General features: G+C 33.9%; 5 protein-coding genes across 7 annotated transcripts in view; 3 read left to right on the forward strand and 2 right to left on the reverse strand.

Annotated features, from left to right (window-relative positions):
• LOC126856192 (ets DNA-binding protein pokkuri) overlaps positions 1-8,475 on the forward strand; it is a 35,343-nt gene extending 26,868 nt beyond the window's left edge. The window contains exons 2-5 of the mRNA XM_050604478.1: positions 3,809-4,056; positions 4,303-4,980; positions 5,290-5,539; positions 5,707-8,475. Coding sequence (XP_050460435.1) covers positions 3,834-4,056; positions 4,303-4,980; positions 5,290-5,539; positions 5,707-5,989 — 1,434 coding nt within the window. The 5' untranslated portion in view covers positions 3,809-3,833 and the 3' untranslated portion in view covers positions 5,990-8,475. The remainder of the gene's footprint in view (positions 1-3,808; positions 4,057-4,302; positions 4,981-5,289; positions 5,540-5,706) is intronic.
• Positions 8,476-8,739: 264 nt separating this feature from the next.
• Positions 8,740-9,861, reverse strand: LOC126856218 (single-stranded DNA-binding protein, mitochondrial). Its single transcript, XM_050604515.1, has 4 exons — positions 9,599-9,861; positions 9,421-9,511; positions 9,093-9,212; positions 8,740-9,017 (listed from the first exon to the last, which is right to left on the reverse strand). Exons 1-4 carry the CDS (start codon positions 9,611-9,613, stop codon positions 8,818-8,820), a joined length of 426 nt encoding a protein of 141 aa, XP_050460472.1. The 5' UTR covers positions 9,614-9,861; the 3' UTR covers positions 8,740-8,817.
• Positions 9,862-9,873: 12 nt separating this feature from the next.
• Positions 9,874-13,218, forward strand: LOC126856188 (ATP-dependent DNA helicase 2 subunit 1-like). 3 transcript variants are annotated; one of them, XM_050604472.1, is made up of 9 exons: positions 9,874-9,978; positions 10,375-10,579; positions 10,652-10,823; positions 10,916-11,348; positions 11,444-11,540; positions 11,655-11,895; positions 12,006-12,167; positions 12,244-12,468; positions 12,649-13,218. In XM_050604472.1, exons 2-9 carry the CDS (start codon positions 10,415-10,417, stop codon positions 12,774-12,776), a joined length of 1,623 nt encoding a protein of 540 aa, XP_050460429.1. In that variant the 5' UTR covers positions 9,874-9,978; positions 10,375-10,414; the 3' UTR covers positions 12,777-13,218. The 3 variants fall into 3 exon arrangements, with proteins under 3 accessions (XP_050460429.1, XP_050460428.1, XP_050460427.1); XM_050604471.1 differs by having other exon boundaries at positions 9,972-10,092; XM_050604470.1 differs by lacking the exon at positions 9,874-9,978 and adding an exon at positions 9,992-10,205.
• On the reverse strand, positions 12,931-14,236 carry LOC126856221 (guanine nucleotide-binding protein subunit gamma-1). Its single transcript, XM_050604519.1, has 2 exons — positions 14,030-14,236; positions 12,931-13,938 (listed from the first exon to the last, which is right to left on the reverse strand). The coding sequence occupies exon 2, from the start codon at positions 13,931-13,933 to the stop codon at positions 13,721-13,723; it is 213 nt and encodes a 70-aa protein (XP_050460476.1). The 5' UTR covers positions 13,934-13,938; positions 14,030-14,236; the 3' UTR covers positions 12,931-13,720.
• Positions 14,237-14,509: 273 nt separating this feature from the next.
• LOC126856187 (T-complex protein 1 subunit theta) lies at positions 14,510-17,418 on the forward strand. The gene is made up of 5 exons (XM_050604469.1): positions 14,510-14,677; positions 14,987-15,289; positions 15,537-16,181; positions 16,306-16,746; positions 16,920-17,418. The coding sequence occupies exons 1-5, from the start codon at positions 14,618-14,620 to the stop codon at positions 17,106-17,108; spliced, it is 1,638 nt and encodes a 545-aa protein (XP_050460426.1). The 5' UTR covers positions 14,510-14,617; the 3' UTR covers positions 17,109-17,418.
• The last annotated feature ends 1,943 nt before the right edge of the window (positions 17,419-19,361 follow it).

Below are 19,361 nucleotides of genomic sequence, written 5' to 3' on the forward strand. Positions count from 1 at the left end.
GCGTCATGCTGCGAGAATGCAGGAAAAAGCCGCTAATTTAAAGAGGCGAGAAATAAGTCCTGAAGATGTGTGTGTGTGTGTATTTAAGTCCAGTGTATAGTGTGCCGTTTAAGTAGCATTAATTACAGTGTCGTGAAATCTTCAATTTACATACACGTTTCTTGGAAATGCTCGAACTCTATACTCTATATTCTAGTTATCTCTCGTAGTTATATATAATTTATGTATAATTTTCAGATTGAGAAATATATTATCACGCCATAATAATGAAATTATTAAACACTTTGTGTTTAACGCTTATTAGTTTTAATATTTCTATTTTTATACAGATATATTCTCGAGATGAGATATTAACACTGCTGATAGAACGCGAAATGTTTTTCTCATATAATGTCACTTTAGGATACTTATATTCAGTGAACATTCTGACGTTTCCTCATTTACTACGTAAGCAATTTGTGCCTTCCGCAACGTCAAGTAAATTAAGGCTTACTTTTAGTAATGTTTACGAGCCGACACGTGGATCCATTTGGCGTGACGCGCGCGCGCGCGCGCGCGCGAGAGAGAGAGAGAGAGAGAGAGAGAGTATGTGACAGTTACTATTGAATTATGACGCTATCTCTATACATGAATGATTATCGCGCTCGTTTTTAGCGACGACTTCCGAGCTATTCGACACGCGATGCTTGCGACGAAATGTAAACTCATTTGCGACGATTTGTCGAGAGCTTTTTCACGTGGGGAAATCCGGCCGTAAAGGCGCAGGATCCATCGTAACAAGATGGTGTAATCAAGGTCACTGCATTCTTTATGTCAGGAAGTTATTAGATAAAAAAAATAAAAAATAAAAACAGAATGAACAATGGAGAACAAGAAGAGGGAAAGAAAAAAAGAAAAACTTGCACCGAAGAGAAATCAAAAGAAAAAGATGAAGAGAAGAAAAGATAAAATATGAAGTTCGTCATTTGTTTCACGAATTGATTTAATTAATTAAGATAGGAAAGAAGGAATTAAAAAGGATCAATAAAGGAGTTAATAAAAAAGAGGAACTCTCTAAGTTTTTAAAAGATTTTCTTACATGTTTTTTAACTACATCGTCATGTGATATAAAAATAGATGACGCGGAAATCTCGATGTCTCCTCGTCGCGATCGAACGCGTTTCCGTCCTTCAATCGCGCACCGGAAATCGCGAATGGAGTTGCGGTTGTAATACTTTGCTGTTGCTTCCATCGCGGAGCAATCGTTTTCCTTCTCATCGTTGGAAAAAAACGTTGCGAGAAACACGCAAAACGGAGTTCTGTGTTTTTTATTAAGAAAAAAATTATATTTTTTATTTGCGTCCAAATGAGAACGAGAGAAAGAGGAACGTATCTCGTAGAATTATCGCTTTCTTTTATTTTTTGAGAACGCATTACGATACATTAAAATGATCTCGAGCGAGATCGCGATCGTCAAAAGTTCGAAATTGTATCTTTGACATCTCATCTCTTAAATCTTCGATTTTCTAAATCAATCACATCATAGATTTGCATATTCATGGACCATTTTTTTTTACAAATTCTTCCGAGATTAAACAACTTAACAATCAAGTATCTTTCTCTCTTTAAAACCAATCTTGAAGTTTATAATTGTTTATAAAAGATGATCGAGATATTTCTCTTTTACATATTTTTAGAAGAATTTCGGGATAATAGTCGCTGAAAAGCACGCAGAAGCAACATTACGAAGTAAGCGCAATGTAAATTTAGGCATACAGATGATCCTCGAATTCATTCTTCGATATCGCGCTTCAAGTAGTTGTTTTAATTAGTCGAGCGGCAAAATTCACTGACTGAAAGGAGCACCTGACTATAAGGCCATTCGCGGTATTTAAAGAGGGGAAAAGGGGGGGGGAGGAAAGACCGAAGAGACGACCAGGATTTCCTGGTGCGAGACAACGGCACATCGACCTTCGCATGCCAAGGTTTCTGCCTTCTTCCCTCAGGGTACTTTTCTCTCTCTCTCTCTCTCTATTCTCGAATGAGCGTCGACAAGAGCTTCTTGCGATTATTTTTTAGCGTTATAAAGGAGATTCTTGCTGGAAATATGTCGGAATCCCGATTTAAAAAGAACCAAATAGTGATTCGGCTCTATTTCTAAAAAGATTTGAAACAATTTTTTTTTTTAATGAAAATTTAATTATAATTGCTTTTATCCGTAGTTTCTTAATATTTATGATGTTAAAGCTGATCTAGTAAACAAAATGATATAGATAAAAATTAAGAAAGATTGATTATAATATGAAGGTATTTTACATGTGTTTGTAATTGCGTTTTGTTTTTTTTCTAAAGCACGGAAAATGAGATTGCATTAAAATAATCAAATAACCATTACACTAAATATGTGGATCGATCTTATAATAACGTTATACGTGATTAATATGCAGTTTTATGCAGAGCCTAGATAATCGCGCGCGAACGTGATGGCGTCAAAATATTTTATTTCTATTTATTGAGACATAAATCAAATCGTAATTTGTTTTTTTTTCGTATTATCATGAGTTAATGCGTAAGAAATAATTACACTTTATCACATTCTATGACATTATCCGCAATCGCTCCAGCTTGTTAATAATTGATATTTATTGGTAAAACAAAGACTATAAATATGTATATGATTATCATATAAATAGTGTCATTAGCGAGGTGAGGAAGCTGCGCTACTTTATAACAAATTAAGCTCTTTTTATTCATGTTCGAACGTAACGATCCGTTTTTGCAGTCTCTTTTGCGTAAAGCTAACTTTATTTTGTACCGCAAGGTGTGTAGCTCTTATCCTACCTACTAACCGATATAAACTTTACACGTAGAATGACTCAGTTTGAATTTTAACGATAAATCCCTCAAAGTAGGAATATTCTTGACTAAGATTTCGGGTACCCTCGTAATTCTAGGGTGTTATAAGCGACGGCAAACTAAACTTTCGGAAGCAATTAGCCGAAGAGATTTCGGGATGAGCAGCTCGCTTTGGAGAGTTTCGCGTCGTCGAGTAAAGTTTTGCTTAGCCTGTCGGATCTTCGCCAGTCGACGTTGGGAACGGAAATAGCTTCGTCGACGTCGAATGGAAATTCGTTATGTAAATCCGCGTTTCCTGCCGGCTTTCATTCTTATGTCCCCACATTCTATGCTAATAGTCAACGATAGTTTGCGAACCGCGGTCGGGAAAGACGACGAGACGACGACGCCTCGTCGCCGTCGCGACGCTTTTCACTTCTCCTCGCGAGTCTGTACGATCTCGCGCGATGTCCGCGTTGTAAGAAGCTGGCGTGTAATCTGGCGCTATTATCTCTCGACATTGTACATCGAGGGGAAGCGATCGTTACGTCGCCGGCTCGTTAGACGAGGTACGGAACGCTATATATGTTAGAGATCAATTTTCGACGATATACGTGTACGGAAGATTGCATTTTATGTCAATGTCATGTCTTCTCTATAGTCGCGAATAAATATAGAGAATAATATAGAGAGATCACTTTTTCTTGCGTGCTTTTAGCGTCGAAATAATTCTGCATTTTTCCTTTTTTTTCTGTTATGTGTATAGTAAGTAGGCGAATCAAATAACGTTGCAACTTTGGAATTTAATGAAGTCATGATTATAACTTTTGCGAGAAACGAGTGATGATATTGAAATTGCTAATTAGATCATAAAAATGCGTTTATCTATATATAACTGCTTTTTTTTTAAATTTATTACGAGTTTGTTTAAATTACTCAATTTTCCTAAATCGAACTTATTAATTAATAAATCCGATCATTTCTTCTGTTGCAGAAGTCGCCGGTAGTGAGGGCGTGTTATGAAATTATTGTCATCAATTCAGCTATCGCCGGTAACTTCCGCCGCAGGCGGAATGACCGGAATGGATTCCCGGCTGCCACCGGGTAGATCGTTGCCTTTCAATCCGGACCTATTCTGGCGGGCTCATTGTCAGTACGGGTTCTCGCTAAATTTTCCGCCTTCGACGCATCCGCCGCCCAGTCCCTTCCTAGATTTTAAGACTCATTTACCAACGAGTCTAGGTAAGTGTCATCAAAATTAATAACGTCCACTTTGCAAACTTATAAAATTAATATTTTATATTTTAAAATTAATTTTCGTGTGATATTGTTTTGATTTTTTTGAGTTTAATTTACATAATTTATATATTAACATCGATATGCGCGTGACTTTTCGTTAAAAAAATTAGCGAATTGATTATAAATATATATAAACGATGTTACATTGTGTTGTTACAAAACCACTTAAGGCATCTTCTCTTTTTACAGTGTCCGATCCTAGACTGTGGTCGCGGGAAGATGTAGCGGCATTCCTGCGATGGGCCGAGCAGGAATTCGACCTGCCGCCATTCGACATGGACGTGTTCCAGATGAATGGCAAGGCGCTGTGCCTGTTGACGAAGGCCGATATGGGCGAGAGATGTCCAAGCGCCGGTGACGTATTGCACAACGTGCTTAGCATGCTGGTGCGCGACTACAGCCAGTTGCAAAGGTGTCTGCCAAGCAGCCCGGTGACACCGACTAGGCCGTCCGCGTATCCACTAAGTCCGCTTTCGCATCCGCCCACACCCACGTGGACGGAGACGGCACCATACGCCCAGAATATTGCCTCCCTGATGTCAGCTAACTCTGTGACACTCTCGCCGGCACCGTCCGTGGACAGTCAATCGGGCTCGCCCAGCCACGCGACCGACGCGAATCAGACGCAGATCTACAAGAGCGACTCGGACGAGGACAATAATCACCAGGTGTCAAGCGGTAATAGCAGCCCACCGCCCACGCCGACCGCCTTAACGGCGCAGAGGCTTAGCGAAGTGAGCGTCAAGGATCAGCCGAGTCCGACGTTACCGTCGCAATTGATGTCGTTGACACCCGGCGCTTTTCGATCGACTACCGCCAATGCGGCCAGAGAGTTCTTTCCCAGCGACTCGTCGGAACCCAACACCAGTTAGTATTCATGATGATTCGCGATTAACGATTTTTTAGCTTGTATTATTTAACGTAAGATAATTGCTTTTCGGATAATGTAAACATCACCTAACAACACCTAAAAGATGTCATTCTTTTAAATATTTTCTAGACACATTTCAGAGATTTTTGAATTACTTATTTGAATCGTGTGTACATGCGTGCATGTTAATTAATATATTGACAAACACTTTATTAAATATAAAATCTCAAAAAGCGCTATGTTGCTTTTATCTTCTCACGACTTATTCACATTGTAGCTTATTCAATTTCCACCGTTCTGTTTAGATGGAAGACTACTCTGGGATTTCCTTCAGCAATTGTTGAATGACCCCCAGCAACGGTATCACAATTTCATCGCATGGAAGAGTCGGGACACTGGCGTTTTCAAAATCGTCGATCCGCCCGGTCTGGCACGGCTCTGGGGTATCCAAAAAAATCATCTTTCTATGAATTACGATAAAATGAGCAGAGCTCTACGTTATTATTATCGCGTGAACATACTTAGAAAAGTTCAAGGCGAACGACATTGTTATCAGTGAGTATTTATTAGAATAAATAATTTTACCGTTAAATATAAAATAAAAATATCAATTTATCCTTGTTACTATTACAGTAATAAATTTACAAATAAATTTCACATTTAGAATATATCAAAATTGTTTTGTTTTCGGATAAAAAAATTGTAACTTTTATTCTTTACAGATTTCTACGTAACTCAGTCGAGTTGAAAAACATCAAGAACATATCGTCGTTGCGCCATCAGATGCGAATAAAATCGGAACCAGAGGAAGAAGGGACTCTCTCTGGGAGTCCCGAAACAGAACCGGAAGCGGACATGCCAACGGATCTCTCGATGTCCAGTATGAACCAGCCATCGAGCGAACAGCAGCAACAGCCCTTGCCACTACATGATCCACCTGCCAAGTACAGAAGTCACGCGTACAATCTCGTTAAGACCAATCAGGAGCCGGAAGAGAGGAAGTGACGCGGGACCTAGCGATGGCAGGAAAACTATGATCACGCGTAATCGTTAATCGTGCCGCGGCAGACTGAGAGCCAGCGGTGAAACGAATTCTACATAACAAAGGTTCCATATCAACAACCGATCGACAAATTGCAGGATGAGATTGAAGATTGAATTAGCATTCACTCTGTCCGGTTTATCGGTTTATTGATGAGAAGGAGATATCGCACGAAGTCATCAAGACGGCAGAGAACAGATGGAATCCGAAAAGCGTAACTCGTTGATGAGGTTTAGAAAGACAAGATAATAATAATAAGATCTAATCGAGATAATTAATGGTGATTGATCAAGAGAAGTATGAGAATGATTCGGAATTTTATCGAATGCAATCGTGATTAAGTTAAAGGACTCTCGAAATACGACAGTTCGTATGTATGAGACTTTTTTGAGAATATCCGTCAAAATAGAGGAGAACGAGCGGTCTTTCTCGTTTATCCAATACACGGAGACATTGACGTTCCAAAGATAATCCTTGAGGAATCAAGAGATTAGATTTTCTGTACTTTTCTGTCGACGACAGTTCAAAGTTGCAATCACACAAGAATACTCTTCACTTTCATCGTGACGTCGTGTACAAATGTGATAAGGAGCGCGGGAAGAGAGCATATTTTGGCAATACCATTTCTCACGGTGCTAATCGGATAACGAAATTCGCCTTCCGTCCTCACACGGATTCGCGTTGAATCGTTGTGCGCCGGAGATAATGATAGACGCTTCGATCTCTGAAGCTGAATCTTTGCGGATATTCCGCCCTATCCTCCTTTTCCGCTTCCCTCGTAACTGGGCGAACCACCCATGCGAATTGTTGGGCAATTTCCTTTCCGCTTTTACAACGACGAGATGTGTAAGAACTTAGATGCGCTTAACAGCATACATACAATGATTCAATGTACAAAGAATGCCAGAAGGAGAACTGTTACCAGGTATTTCCTTTCTTTAATGTCTCTCTTTTTCTTTTCTTAATTTTAAGCATGTGTTCTGTGATGTGACTTTATTTTTGGTGAAACTTAGTCCGTGAATAAGGTCGATCCCAAAGAGAGAGAGAGAGACTACCTGATTTGACGTTCGTGTAAATTCATCACAAAAATAAAATATTATGTTACAAATGTTTCTATGAAGTTTCCGAAGATATGAAGAGCTTGACAAAATCTTTCCACGACAGTTCAATAAGATTTTTTTATGTATGTCGACTTTATAAAACGAGTCTTAGAACAGAAAAATTTAACTAGATTTTCTCAAGCTCTTGTGCACTGAAACGGTTTTCCGTTACTTTGACGTATTTGTGCCAAGAATATTTGCCGTTTAATAAGTGGACGATATTTAGTTATATGTATTTAATCGATCGATTAAAAAAGAAAAAAGAAAAAAAAACTCGGTATATCACGATTTTGGAACCAAGTATCGCTCGCGCTCGATATATGCGTTATATGAAATAAACGCATTGTAACTGAATGCCGTATAATCGATTATGTATTGTAGATGTACAGGAATTAATTAATTGAACTAATGAATTGTAAATGCAAATAAAAGGAAGATATAAGACGAATATTAGAAGAATAGCGAAAGAATTTTATTGGAAATTCGGGGCCAGAGTTAGAGTATATAAATTTATCTATAGAAAAAAAAGTATATATACATATATATATTTTACTATCAAAATTTATATTCGAAATTTCTATGTTTGTTGCCGGTGCGATTGTGGCTTCACATTCCACGACTCTTTATCCAAGGATTGTCTGCGAAATAAATCGCGAGAAAGAAGCGCGCGGAGAAAACGAGACACGTACACAATTAGAAAAACAAGTTTTAAGAAAATTACTAATTGTATTTTTACACTTGAGAATATAAAACTGAGAAAGTATGAGAGAATTGAAGTATGAGTGCAACAGAGAGAAAGAGAGAAAATGAGTTTCGTCAAATGTATGATTAAATATATTAAGAAATATATTTGGCTTCTTGTATACTGTGATCTCTACATTACATAACGCAAAAAAAGCATTGCATAGTTAAATAGGTATTATTATTTAGATGAAACGCATGTGCATCGAGCACATCTAGACGAATCGTTTATCTGGAGGAACTGCGTGATGTTATCGAGATAAGAGACCTATATATGTACATCTTTTTTGTTTACAGTCGTGTAAATAATTTTCACATGGATAAATTGTCAGAGAAAAAAGTGGCAGTTTATGTATAAATGAATAAATAAATATATATATATATATACGTTATATAACAGCATATATGAAGACAGATAATACTATAATGTAAAGCAATGCATCTCTAAGATGTATCTAAGGTTGGAAAAGTTTATATCGTTTCGCGTGTATAAAATAAAATATGTAAAATCCTAGAGATTAGGGCTGTTTTATTATATAAATTGTTATATGAAAAGTACATATGAAATGATGAATGTTGTAAATATAGACTTATTTAGTTATTAAGAATATGTGTGTATTATTTTCTTATAACTCTCTCTCTCTCTCTCTCTTTCTAATCCAAAATACAACCTGCTAAAAAAAATAAATTCTTTTCACGAACAATATATTTAAAATTATTATATACATGATTTTAAAAATAATTATTGGAAGATTTTTTTTTTATGTATATTGACTTCAAAATGATGCTTCAAATTTGAAATTATGCAAGTATAAGTCACATTTCTATTATCTAATTGGGAAAAAAAGGAATATGATGTAAATTGTCAAGTAAAAAAAAGAAGGAAATTACATTTTTATATCAATTTTACAAAAAAATACAATATATATTATTTATATGTAAAAGGCTCCTTATTGAAAGAATATTACATCATCTGCTATGATAGCTGTACTGGGACGTGAATTTCCTTCTTCATCTTTAAATTCACTGTAACTTATCCTACCATTTATCATTACTCGCTGGCCTTTTCTTAAATAATTATATACAGAATCCCTCAAATTAGGCTTAAAGACACATATCTTATGCCATTCTGTTCTTTGCATAAAATCACCTAGGAAAAAATAAATAATATAATTAATATTACATCATATTCTTTATTCTTAGAATTATATGTCGATTGTATTACCTGTTTCATATTTATAATTTGTATGTGTTGCAAGAGAAAATATTACAACTGGATGTTCGATGCTTCCACGTTTCTGTGGCTCTGCCCCGACTCTTCCAAGTAAAGTTACATTATTTACAGCTGTATATAAAACAAGAAAATTTGCTCTTAGAAGAACAGTATCAGTGTACAATAATTTCTATAATTTGTTTATAAGAAGGGAGAGATAGAAATCACATTTGTTAATAAATAACTTATAGTGCCATAGAGATGATATATAATAAAGTGTACAGACACCTGTGCATCTCAATATTTGTCAAATAATTCCCTGACACAATTGTGTACTTACTCTTCTCTATTTTCGTGGTTTCATTCACTTCTTGCGATAAAAATCGTATATTTTTTAATTGACCGATCTGACCGCGTACTCCTAAGATAACCTAAAAATAGACAAATGCGAATTGAAATTTACGTGCTTTGATTTGAATTGATTTTACATTTTATTTGTACGTAGTTACAGTACTTACTTTACGAAACATCATAATTTTTCTTCAATGAATAACAAATGGATATTTAATAAACACAATGCCACCGACGAGATACCTTTAAAAACCGGTGGTCTTATAGGATTTAATATGACTAGAAGAAAAACTCGCTGCGTCTTATTTTCATTCATCCAATTATTGTTTTATTATCAAAAATATATAGATCTTTTATGTAAAAGGATAACAAAATAAATATTTAATTTTGTAAAATTATATTGTTTTATTGTCAACAATGCAGATTTACCTACAATAGCGCGTAGCGAGTTTCTTACAGAGTCACAAAAATTTACCCAAGGTTGACGGTCTTTATATTATCTCGTCAGTGACAATACTCTTATGTCAATTCTCATTCACAGTTCATGGTAACCGTCTTTTTAAATACGCATCAGTAATTGAATAGAAAAAGAGAACTTTGTCTTTATCTATATAGACATATAATCAACGCGTTAGAGAGAGCAGAATTCTTTGCAATATCTGTAATCTTTAATTTTTCTAGAAATAAGTTACATTTTATCATATTTCCCATTTAATTCTTGAATTTCTAAAATGCCGGTAGTTACAGTACAAAGTGATATATCACATATGTAATGTGTGTGTTTATTGTGTTTTTATAAAAATATTTTACAATTATTTTACAGTTATTCTTTATATCTAAAATAATATGTTAAAATTATTTTTTTAGACATATATATATTGCAATCAATTTTATAAATATTATTTTGCATTTTCTTAAATATTTATCAAACATATTATTTCAGTGATAACGGAAGAGTAATATAATAGTTGGAAATTAAAGAAATGGCACTCAATGTACAAGATTCCCATATGGATGAGGAAGAAGATTTGCAAGCAAGTCAATGGTATGGAGTAAGAGAAGCTACTTTGTTCCTTGTCGATGCAACACACAGAATGTTTGAAATAGATACAGAGACCAAACTCAGCCACATTCAAAAGTTTTTCAAGGTTAAATATACATTATCTTGATTGATGATTCATATATAAAGATTTGATTGTCATTAATCATAATTCTTTCAGCTATATAAGCAAATTCTACGACAAAAACTAGCATGGAGTATGCAAGATTGGATGGGTTTAGTATTATTTGGTACTGAAGAAAGTGACACAAACTCAGGATGGAAACATATTCAAAATATACAAGAACTACGAGTTGTTACCTTGGATGATTTACAACGAATCAGAAAACTAAGTAAGGATAATTATAGCCAAACAATAAAATTTACTTTAATATTTTATTTTAATATCAACCACAATTTTATGAATTTCCAATAATTCTCATAGCTAAAAGTGGCATGCAGAGCTACCAGAGCATGAAATCTAAGGATGCTTATCCACTTCATGATGCTTTAACATATGCAATGGATATTTTTTTGAAGATAAAAACAGTTCTTACCAAACGCAGGATAGTTCTGATCACTTCTCATACTGCTAAACTCGCGGATGACGAAAAGCATCGCATCAGATCGACAGCAGCATCTTTGAAAGACTTGGACATTAAATTGTATGTAATCGGTTTGGGGAAGAATTGGATACAAGATCAATTTTACAAAGATTTAGAGATCCTATCAAGAAAGACAGATGTAGATGTTTACAAAATGACATCACTGGTGGATTTAGTGCAACAGATTAAAGCACCTTCCAAAAATATTGCGCGTTTATGTTTCAAGATATGCGACGACGTGGAAATTGATTTGGTTATCCGTACTCTGGGCAGGTAAATCTTTATATTAGCAAAAATAATATTAACTTTCGTAACGCACATTATCATTATATAATTCTATAGATAAAATTATGAACATTATTTTACAGAAAACGTAGATGCTTACAAACAAAGCCACTCAGTAAAGCTACTAATCAAGTTTTATCGAGATCGACGTATTATAAGGGTGAAGATTCTAATGATGAGGTGTATATATTATATATCTGAAAATTTCTATTAATTACATATATTGAATGTCTTAAATCTTTGATATCTTATTATTCTTCTAATTCTAGATTATCTAATTTGCTTGTCTTACAGAATAGTGACAATGACGAACTTAGTTTACCCTTTATGATACCAGAAGAAGTTAACTTGGAAACTAAGGAGTTAATTGGTTGCAGAAAACTGCGTTTTATGAAGAAAGAGCTCTCCCAAATAAAGCATATACATCCACCAGGCATCAAGATAATCGGCACAAGACCTATACCTGATGATCTCTTTAGATATCATGTTAAACGAAAATATTTCGTTAGAGCGGATTACAGTAGCACTCGTAAAGGTGAAACATAAAATATATAAAACGAAAATTTGATGTTTTCTCATACACTCAATTTTTAGAAACAATATTTATTTACTATAAAACTTATATTTTCTGTTTCTTTTTTGCAGACAATTTATTGTTCTTCAGTGCTTTATTGAATAAATGTGCCGCTAAAGGAAAAATGATCATTTGCATGTTTACATTGCGAATGAATACTCAAACTAATCTCTGCTACATGATTCCAAATGCTGAGTTGGGTGGTTTTTATCTATCAAAAATCGCATATGAAGGTTCATCTCATTATATTATTTGTAATAACACATAATGATTTAAGATATTTCATATAAATGTAATTTCCTTCCTTAGGAAACATAGGAGATAAAAGCGAAGCATTGCATCATTATGATACTCAGAACAGTGTAACTGACGACGAAGTGGCGCTATGGAAAAAGACAATCAATCAGCTTAATATGGACTATCATCCCTATAAATTTAGATCCTACAAATTGGAATGTCAAATACAAATAGTAGAGAAGTTAGCTCTGGATAAAAAACCTGGTCTTCCACCATCTGATTCGATCGAGCAGTCGTGTAAGTAATATTAATATTAGATGCTAATAAATTGAAATTGCTGAGAAAAATGTATAAAAACAAGAAAAAAATATACAGACAAAAAAAAAATATAGATTAAGAAAATAATTACTTCAGAAATAAATTTCTATCGAATTAAATACATTTACTTATAAAATATATAATATACTTTGCTTCCAGTTAAGAAAGTCTGTGAAAAAACAGTAAATTTAGTGCCCAAATTTAAGGATATGTATCCCAATATAAGCCAATCTGATGGTCCATCAAAAGCAAAAAGAGCTAAAAAAAGCAAGAAAGAAACCTCATAATAATGTAGAATAATAATCCATAATGAAAATAATATTGATTATATATCCAAAGAGAGAATGTACATTTCAACAAAACAATTTTTTTTATACATATAGAAAACTAATAATACAGGTAAGGAATAAATGCTGTTTAATAAATATGCGAAAAAGGAAAAACATTGTTATTTTTAAATATATTTTACATTTTATTTAATAAAATATTGTAATACACAAAGTTACATAAGTCAAAATCAATGTTTCTTTTAATAAAATAGTTGGAGATATATACTCGTATTACATTATTTTATTGTCGTCAAATCTTACACTTTATAAAGGCACTTAAAAAAGGTATTTTAGAACCTGATTTGCAAATGATGCACAATGTATACTGTGAAAATTTGTTTGGTACAGATTAAATATCATTATAATTCTTTAATAAAGTTTTCATATGCTTTTCCTGTTATTTGAAACTATTGTCAGACTATTTTATTATATTATTTTTAATTGTATCTTATACTAATACTAATTTGAAAAATAAAGAGAAAAATTTTGTTTTTGGTATCTAATCATAATTATTTTGACAATTTAAATATACATATGAATATATAACAGTATTTCTTTTTACTATATATATAAAAATATTGTTTCATTTGAATCTTATAATAATAATTTTTCAGACTACTGGAAAATAAGGCATGTGAAAATTCCTTTATAACTGTATAGTATGAAATTCTATATAATTTGAGAACTTTATATAAAATACATTCTCTTAATAGCAAATGTTAAGAAAATTTGATTTTGCACTCCTCCAATGATCTTGGATTTATTATAGAATAATTTAAAAATCGTTTAAATTCTATGAATATTAATATTTTTATCGTTGCATTGAACCATCATGCAATTACAGGGAAACAAATGTGACATTCTCTCACTCATGTTGCTCTTCTCGTTTCAAGCACGCAGGTTTAAAGTAGGATACAGGTGCTTTTCTCACGAAAGGGATTAGACTTCTGTGATGAGAAGCCCACCAGCAAGCAATCCTCTTGTTCATGCTCGGTGATGTACTTCATGATATCTTCGACAGCCTTGCTTACCGTAATCCGCTTCAGAGCAGCCTCGCGGCGCAGCTGCTCCGTCACAAGACGCTGCTGTTGCAAATTCGTGATCACCATGTCCATAACAGCTATATGTGCAACAGAAATCAGAAAATCTCTGTGCAAGCTTGCGACAACAGAAAACAAAGGAGAAAAATACACCACAAATTTAAAGGCTACCTGGACGTTCGATGCTGGAACCTTACTTTTGTAGATCGCAAAACTAGATCTCAACAATTCGATTCTTCTGCTTCGTCACGAAAAGTCACTCATTGACTCTTTCTCTATCCACGTTCTTTACTCTATTTTCAATTTTTTGAAGGTTAATACTTTATTGCTTCCTGTGACCTATGTGCCAATCCCTCAAGGCAATCTCACACTAGACGACTACGTCACAATACTCGATGATTACATGACACCATGCATTGATTGGTTATCAAACGTATCTTAGAATAGAATTCTACATAGATTCTTATGTCACGACAAATTGACCAATCAGAATAAAAGGAGCTAAAATTTCTTTGTTCTAATTGGTCGAGTAAACTTTATTTTCTCGTACGGGCAGAATTTCTGAACGCATCTCAATAAACTCGTTTGAGGTAGCAAATCTAGTCAGCCTTTACAAACTTTTGCCAGTGTTAAAATTCCCTAGCTGGAGATCTTCTTCGAAAGAGATCTTGGCTGACCTGTTCCGCTTCCGCTTTGGAGTTGTTTGGACCTTATCGTTGTGTTTCACGTGAAAAGACAATTTTATATAATATTTCGAAAATGGCTATGCACATACCGAAAGCGCCTGGCGTAGCGCAAATGCTCAAGGATGGGGCCCGCGTAAGTGCCGTTTTGTCACAATAATTATGTACATGCAATAAATTGTCGCACGTTGACTGATGATGCCCGGAAAGGATACGCGGCAAAGAGATTGACTCATGTTCTTACCTTTTATAGGCATTTTAACATATCCGAGGATCTCCGATTTGAGAATCAGAGAATCTCGCATGCAAAATGCAATCGACCTTAAATTATGCTTGAAATATGTCATACATTCTTCTTAAATCAGATTTAATTCTTAAATAATAAAAAAATAGTACTTGATGATTAATCTAATATTTTAATGAGTTTTTTCTTTTATATTTTCAGTACTTTTCCGGTCTGGAAGAAGCAATTTACAGAAACATTACAGCCTGCAAACAATTTGCAGATACTGTGAGAAGCGCGTATGGTCCTAATGGCATGAATAAGATGATCATTAATCATATTGAAAAGCTGTTTGTAACTAATGATGCGGCGACGATTATCAATGAACTAGAAGTGGAGCATCCAGCTGCAAAGTTGTTGGTTTTTGCATCAAAAATGCAGGAAGCTGAAGTAGGAGATGGAACGAACTTTGTTATTATTTTTGCTGGAGCACTGCTTCATGCTGCAGAAGAATTGCTTCGTTTAGTAAGTTAATTTCACCTAATGTTTTTTTATACTTTAATATTAGTATAAATCAGTTTAATATATCAATATAAATATTTAAAATATATGTATTAATAAAATATAAATATAATGTAAATAAAATTTATTTATTTATATTCTTATACTTGGCAATATATTTTAGTCGTATAAATCTATCAATTTTATTCATCTTGTATAGGAAACATTTATTATTAATTTTAATAAAAAGAAATTTTTTTTTTAATTATAGGGAATTACAACTTCAGAGATTGTTGAGGGCTATGAAAATGCTTTGGACAAAGCGCTCGAAATCTTATCAACACTAGTTGTTCATGAAGTAAAAAATGTACATTCTGAAACTGAAGTGAAAAAGGGAATTAGGACCGCTATTATGAGCAAACAATATGGAAATGAGGATATTCTCGCTTCTCTTGTTTCCGAAGCTTGCATTTCCATTTTACCAGAGAAAACGACATTCAATGTCGACAATGTGCGAGTTTGCAAGATACTCGGAGGGGGCTTGAGCAATTCCCAAGTGATCCAAGGCATGGTGTTTAAACGTCATGCAGAGGGAGAAGTCACGAAGAAAACCAACGCGAAGATCGCGGTTTATACTTGTGCTGTGGATATCACTCAAACTGAAACTAAGGGTACTGTGCTGATAAAGACAGCCGATGAGCTTTTGAAATTTTCGCGCGGCGAGGAATCGCTGCTGGAAAATCAAATCAAAGCAATCGCCGACAGCGGTGCTGAGGTAGTGGTATCAGGTGGAAAATTTGGAAACATGGCTTTGCACTACATGAACAAGTACAATCTAATGGCCGTTCGTATCCCGAGCAAATTTGATATCAGACGACTTTGCAAAACCGTCGGCGCTACCGCGCTTTCGAAACTGGTAAATTTATTTAATTTAATCATATATTTTTTTCAAATAGACGTGTTGCTTTTTAGCATCCTGTACATTTGTATTTAAAATAATATAATGTGAAAAAAACCTACAATAACCTTTTTTTTTAAAGATGCCTCCATCGAAAGAAGAGTTGGGATATGCTGATACGGTGCATATAGACGAATTGGGAGACACTTTAGTGGTGGTGTTCAAATTAGATGGAAAGGAAAGTCGCGTTAGCACTGTGCTCGTGCGCGGTTCCACCGAGAATTACATGGATGATATTGAACGCGCGATCGACGATGGTGTTAACACCTTCAAGGGCATCACAAAGGATGGTCGATTTGTCCCGGGTGCAGGTGCCACGGAACTCGAGCTTGCTGCGCAACTGGCGTTATATGCGGATACGTTACCTGGCCTGGAACAATACGCAGCACGCAAATTTGCCACTGCATTGGAGATATTCCCTAAGACGCTGGCCGAGAGCAGCGGTACTCACGCCTCCGAGCTTCTGTCGAAATTATATGCAGCCCACAAGGAGGGAAAGAGAAATTACGGTTTCGATATTGATGTACGTTTTTATTTCCATTTCGACAATTATTTTCAGATAATGTATTTTCAGATAATGTATCTTAAATATGTGGATGTCTTTTTCTTATTTGATTTAGCATCTGTGGATGATTATTTGAATCATAGATTTTTTTTTTTTTCAAATATGTTATATATAAATATAATAATCTTTAGGGTGAAGGTGCAGCTCTGATCGACACCGTTGAGGCAGGAATCTTGGATCTATATTTGACAAAGCAATGGGCGATGAAATACGCGGTTGGTGCGGCGTGCACAGTTCTTAAAGTAGATCAAATTATTATGGCAAAGAGGGCGGGCGGTCCGAAAGTTCCATCAGGAGGCGGACGTGAAGAAGATGATTAATAAAGCACAAATTGACAAAATAATCATCAAACTTTTATGTTTAATTTATACCATTATTTCTATTTACAAGTTTCAATATATTTGGAATGTCAATGAAAGGGGGAATAGAACGAATAAAGATAAATGCTCCTTCAGTGCTTAATTCGATGTGATTGCAAAGAAGATAATGTATTTTTTACCGCTTAATTCGATCCGAGAATGGATAGAATTTTCTATAAAATTTTTTACCTTTATTCAATCTAATGTATCATTTATCTTACAGTTTATATCTTTGCTGAAATCTTAATAAAATAGAAATAAAGAAACAAAATTATGACTATATCTCTAGATATTGGATAACGCGGATACCTAAGTTTGTTAGATAATAAATTCACAGCATGAGCTCATGAGGAATATATAACAACAGTTTTAATTGATAATTCATCTTATGTTGAGAAATCACTAATATCTTGTGGGCAAAATCCATTATAAGAAACGACGGCATAGTTCCCCTCAGACTTTCATAAAAAAAAAAGTTCAAGATAGACCAGTGTAAAGTAATGTAACTAACAAACCTATATAAGATCAATTTGAAAAAAGCAAAGGTGCCTCTTGATACACAATTGTATGATGTTTATTTTTTTTGTTTGTATTGGATAACTACATCTATATGTTACTATACATTATATACATATATGTTTAAAAATAATAATAGTTTCTTTTCTTATTTAAATTGTAGTTTCCATATACTTTCAATATTATATTATATTATATTTCAGATATATTAAAGTTTTAAAAAGAAAATTAAACTTTTTAGGAACAATTTCTTAACATAATACAGTTGCTCATATTCCAGTCTACTGTCAAAATATATTAAGAGTACTAATAATGTGTTTTATTATCGAAGTGTTAATTTTTTTAAATATTAATAATATAAAATACTAAATTTAATATTATTATTAGTAACTTATATATATATAAGCTTTAGATCTCTGTCAACATAAAACTATAGCTTTTACAGCGTGGACATTGAGCATAGTCATAGAGGAAAACAATCTGTAAAATAAAATAGAAACAATACAATTAGTGTTAAAAATATTGCTAATTTAATAATGTTTTCATTTTCAATAATTTGAAAAAATTACTGGAGAATCCGAAAAAAGGAGAAAAAAAAGAGATGTTAAAACAATATTATGCTGACCTTTGGATGTTGAGGACAGCAGTATCTTACTCTTCCTCTTGTCCAAAATCCACAGCCATTACATATAATATTAGAATGCGGTCTATAACAAATGCATCTTGACGTATTAGAGTTTGATATACTTTGTGCAGTTATTCTTGTATTGCCCTCTATTATATATTCTGATTCCATGTTGGATGAAATCTAAAAGCTTTAAAAGTACAAATAGCTAGAATTAGATATTATCTGAAGTCACACATTTTGTTTTATTCTTTAAACGAAGCAACTTGAGATTATTGGATTAAGTAAAATAATTATTTGCAGGACTGCGTTGATATGATAAAGATATGGAATATATTTTGATATTTCATAATAAAACTACTACAAATTAACATTTATATCTTATGGCAGGATAATAGAAAAATGAACATGTCATGTGTATCTAGAAGATCTTGAGTATAAATCGATATAGATCATTCTTATTAGTTTCTCAAAATGTGCTTTATCGTCATAGAAAAGACATATAAAATAATCAGTTTACCTGAATAAATGTAATATCGTAGATTTCTAAGGCACTGACTTTCGCTACGTAATCTATGTACGTCGTACGTCTTGCTATGTACTGCTTAAACCTTCGAACGACTTAGAAAATTGATCCTCCTATGACTCCTATGCCGAAACAAAACAAACAACAGTGAAGTACGCATCAAAGGATATTGTCTTCCCCCTTTCCCTCTTTCGAATTTAGACGTTACAAATTTCATATTAATCGTACGTTAAAATAGTTCGCTAAAATAGAATTAAAAAAACTTGCACTGAAATATGTATCGTGGATCGCGAATAATGATCTATAATTCTTACGGAATTCGATGAATTAAAAGAATAATAAGGATCGTCAGGAAAATACAATTTGTTGGAGTTATATGCGAGGAGTTATAAGAAAATCAGAAAATCCTTTATGTGTTCGGGTCTAAATTAATATATTTTATCTTTTCGTATATACAAAAACATATATGTAATTGTATTAATTACAGTGCTCGGATATAATCTTTCTCGTCGCATCTTCGATTCTGCATTATAATTTTCTACGTGAT

This window comes from Cataglyphis hispanica, chromosome 18, assembly GCF_021464435.1.
Source record: "Cataglyphis hispanica isolate Lineage 1 chromosome 18, ULB_Chis1_1.0, whole genome shotgun sequence".
NCBI lineage: Eukaryota > Metazoa > Arthropoda > Insecta > Hymenoptera > Formicidae > Cataglyphis > Cataglyphis hispanica.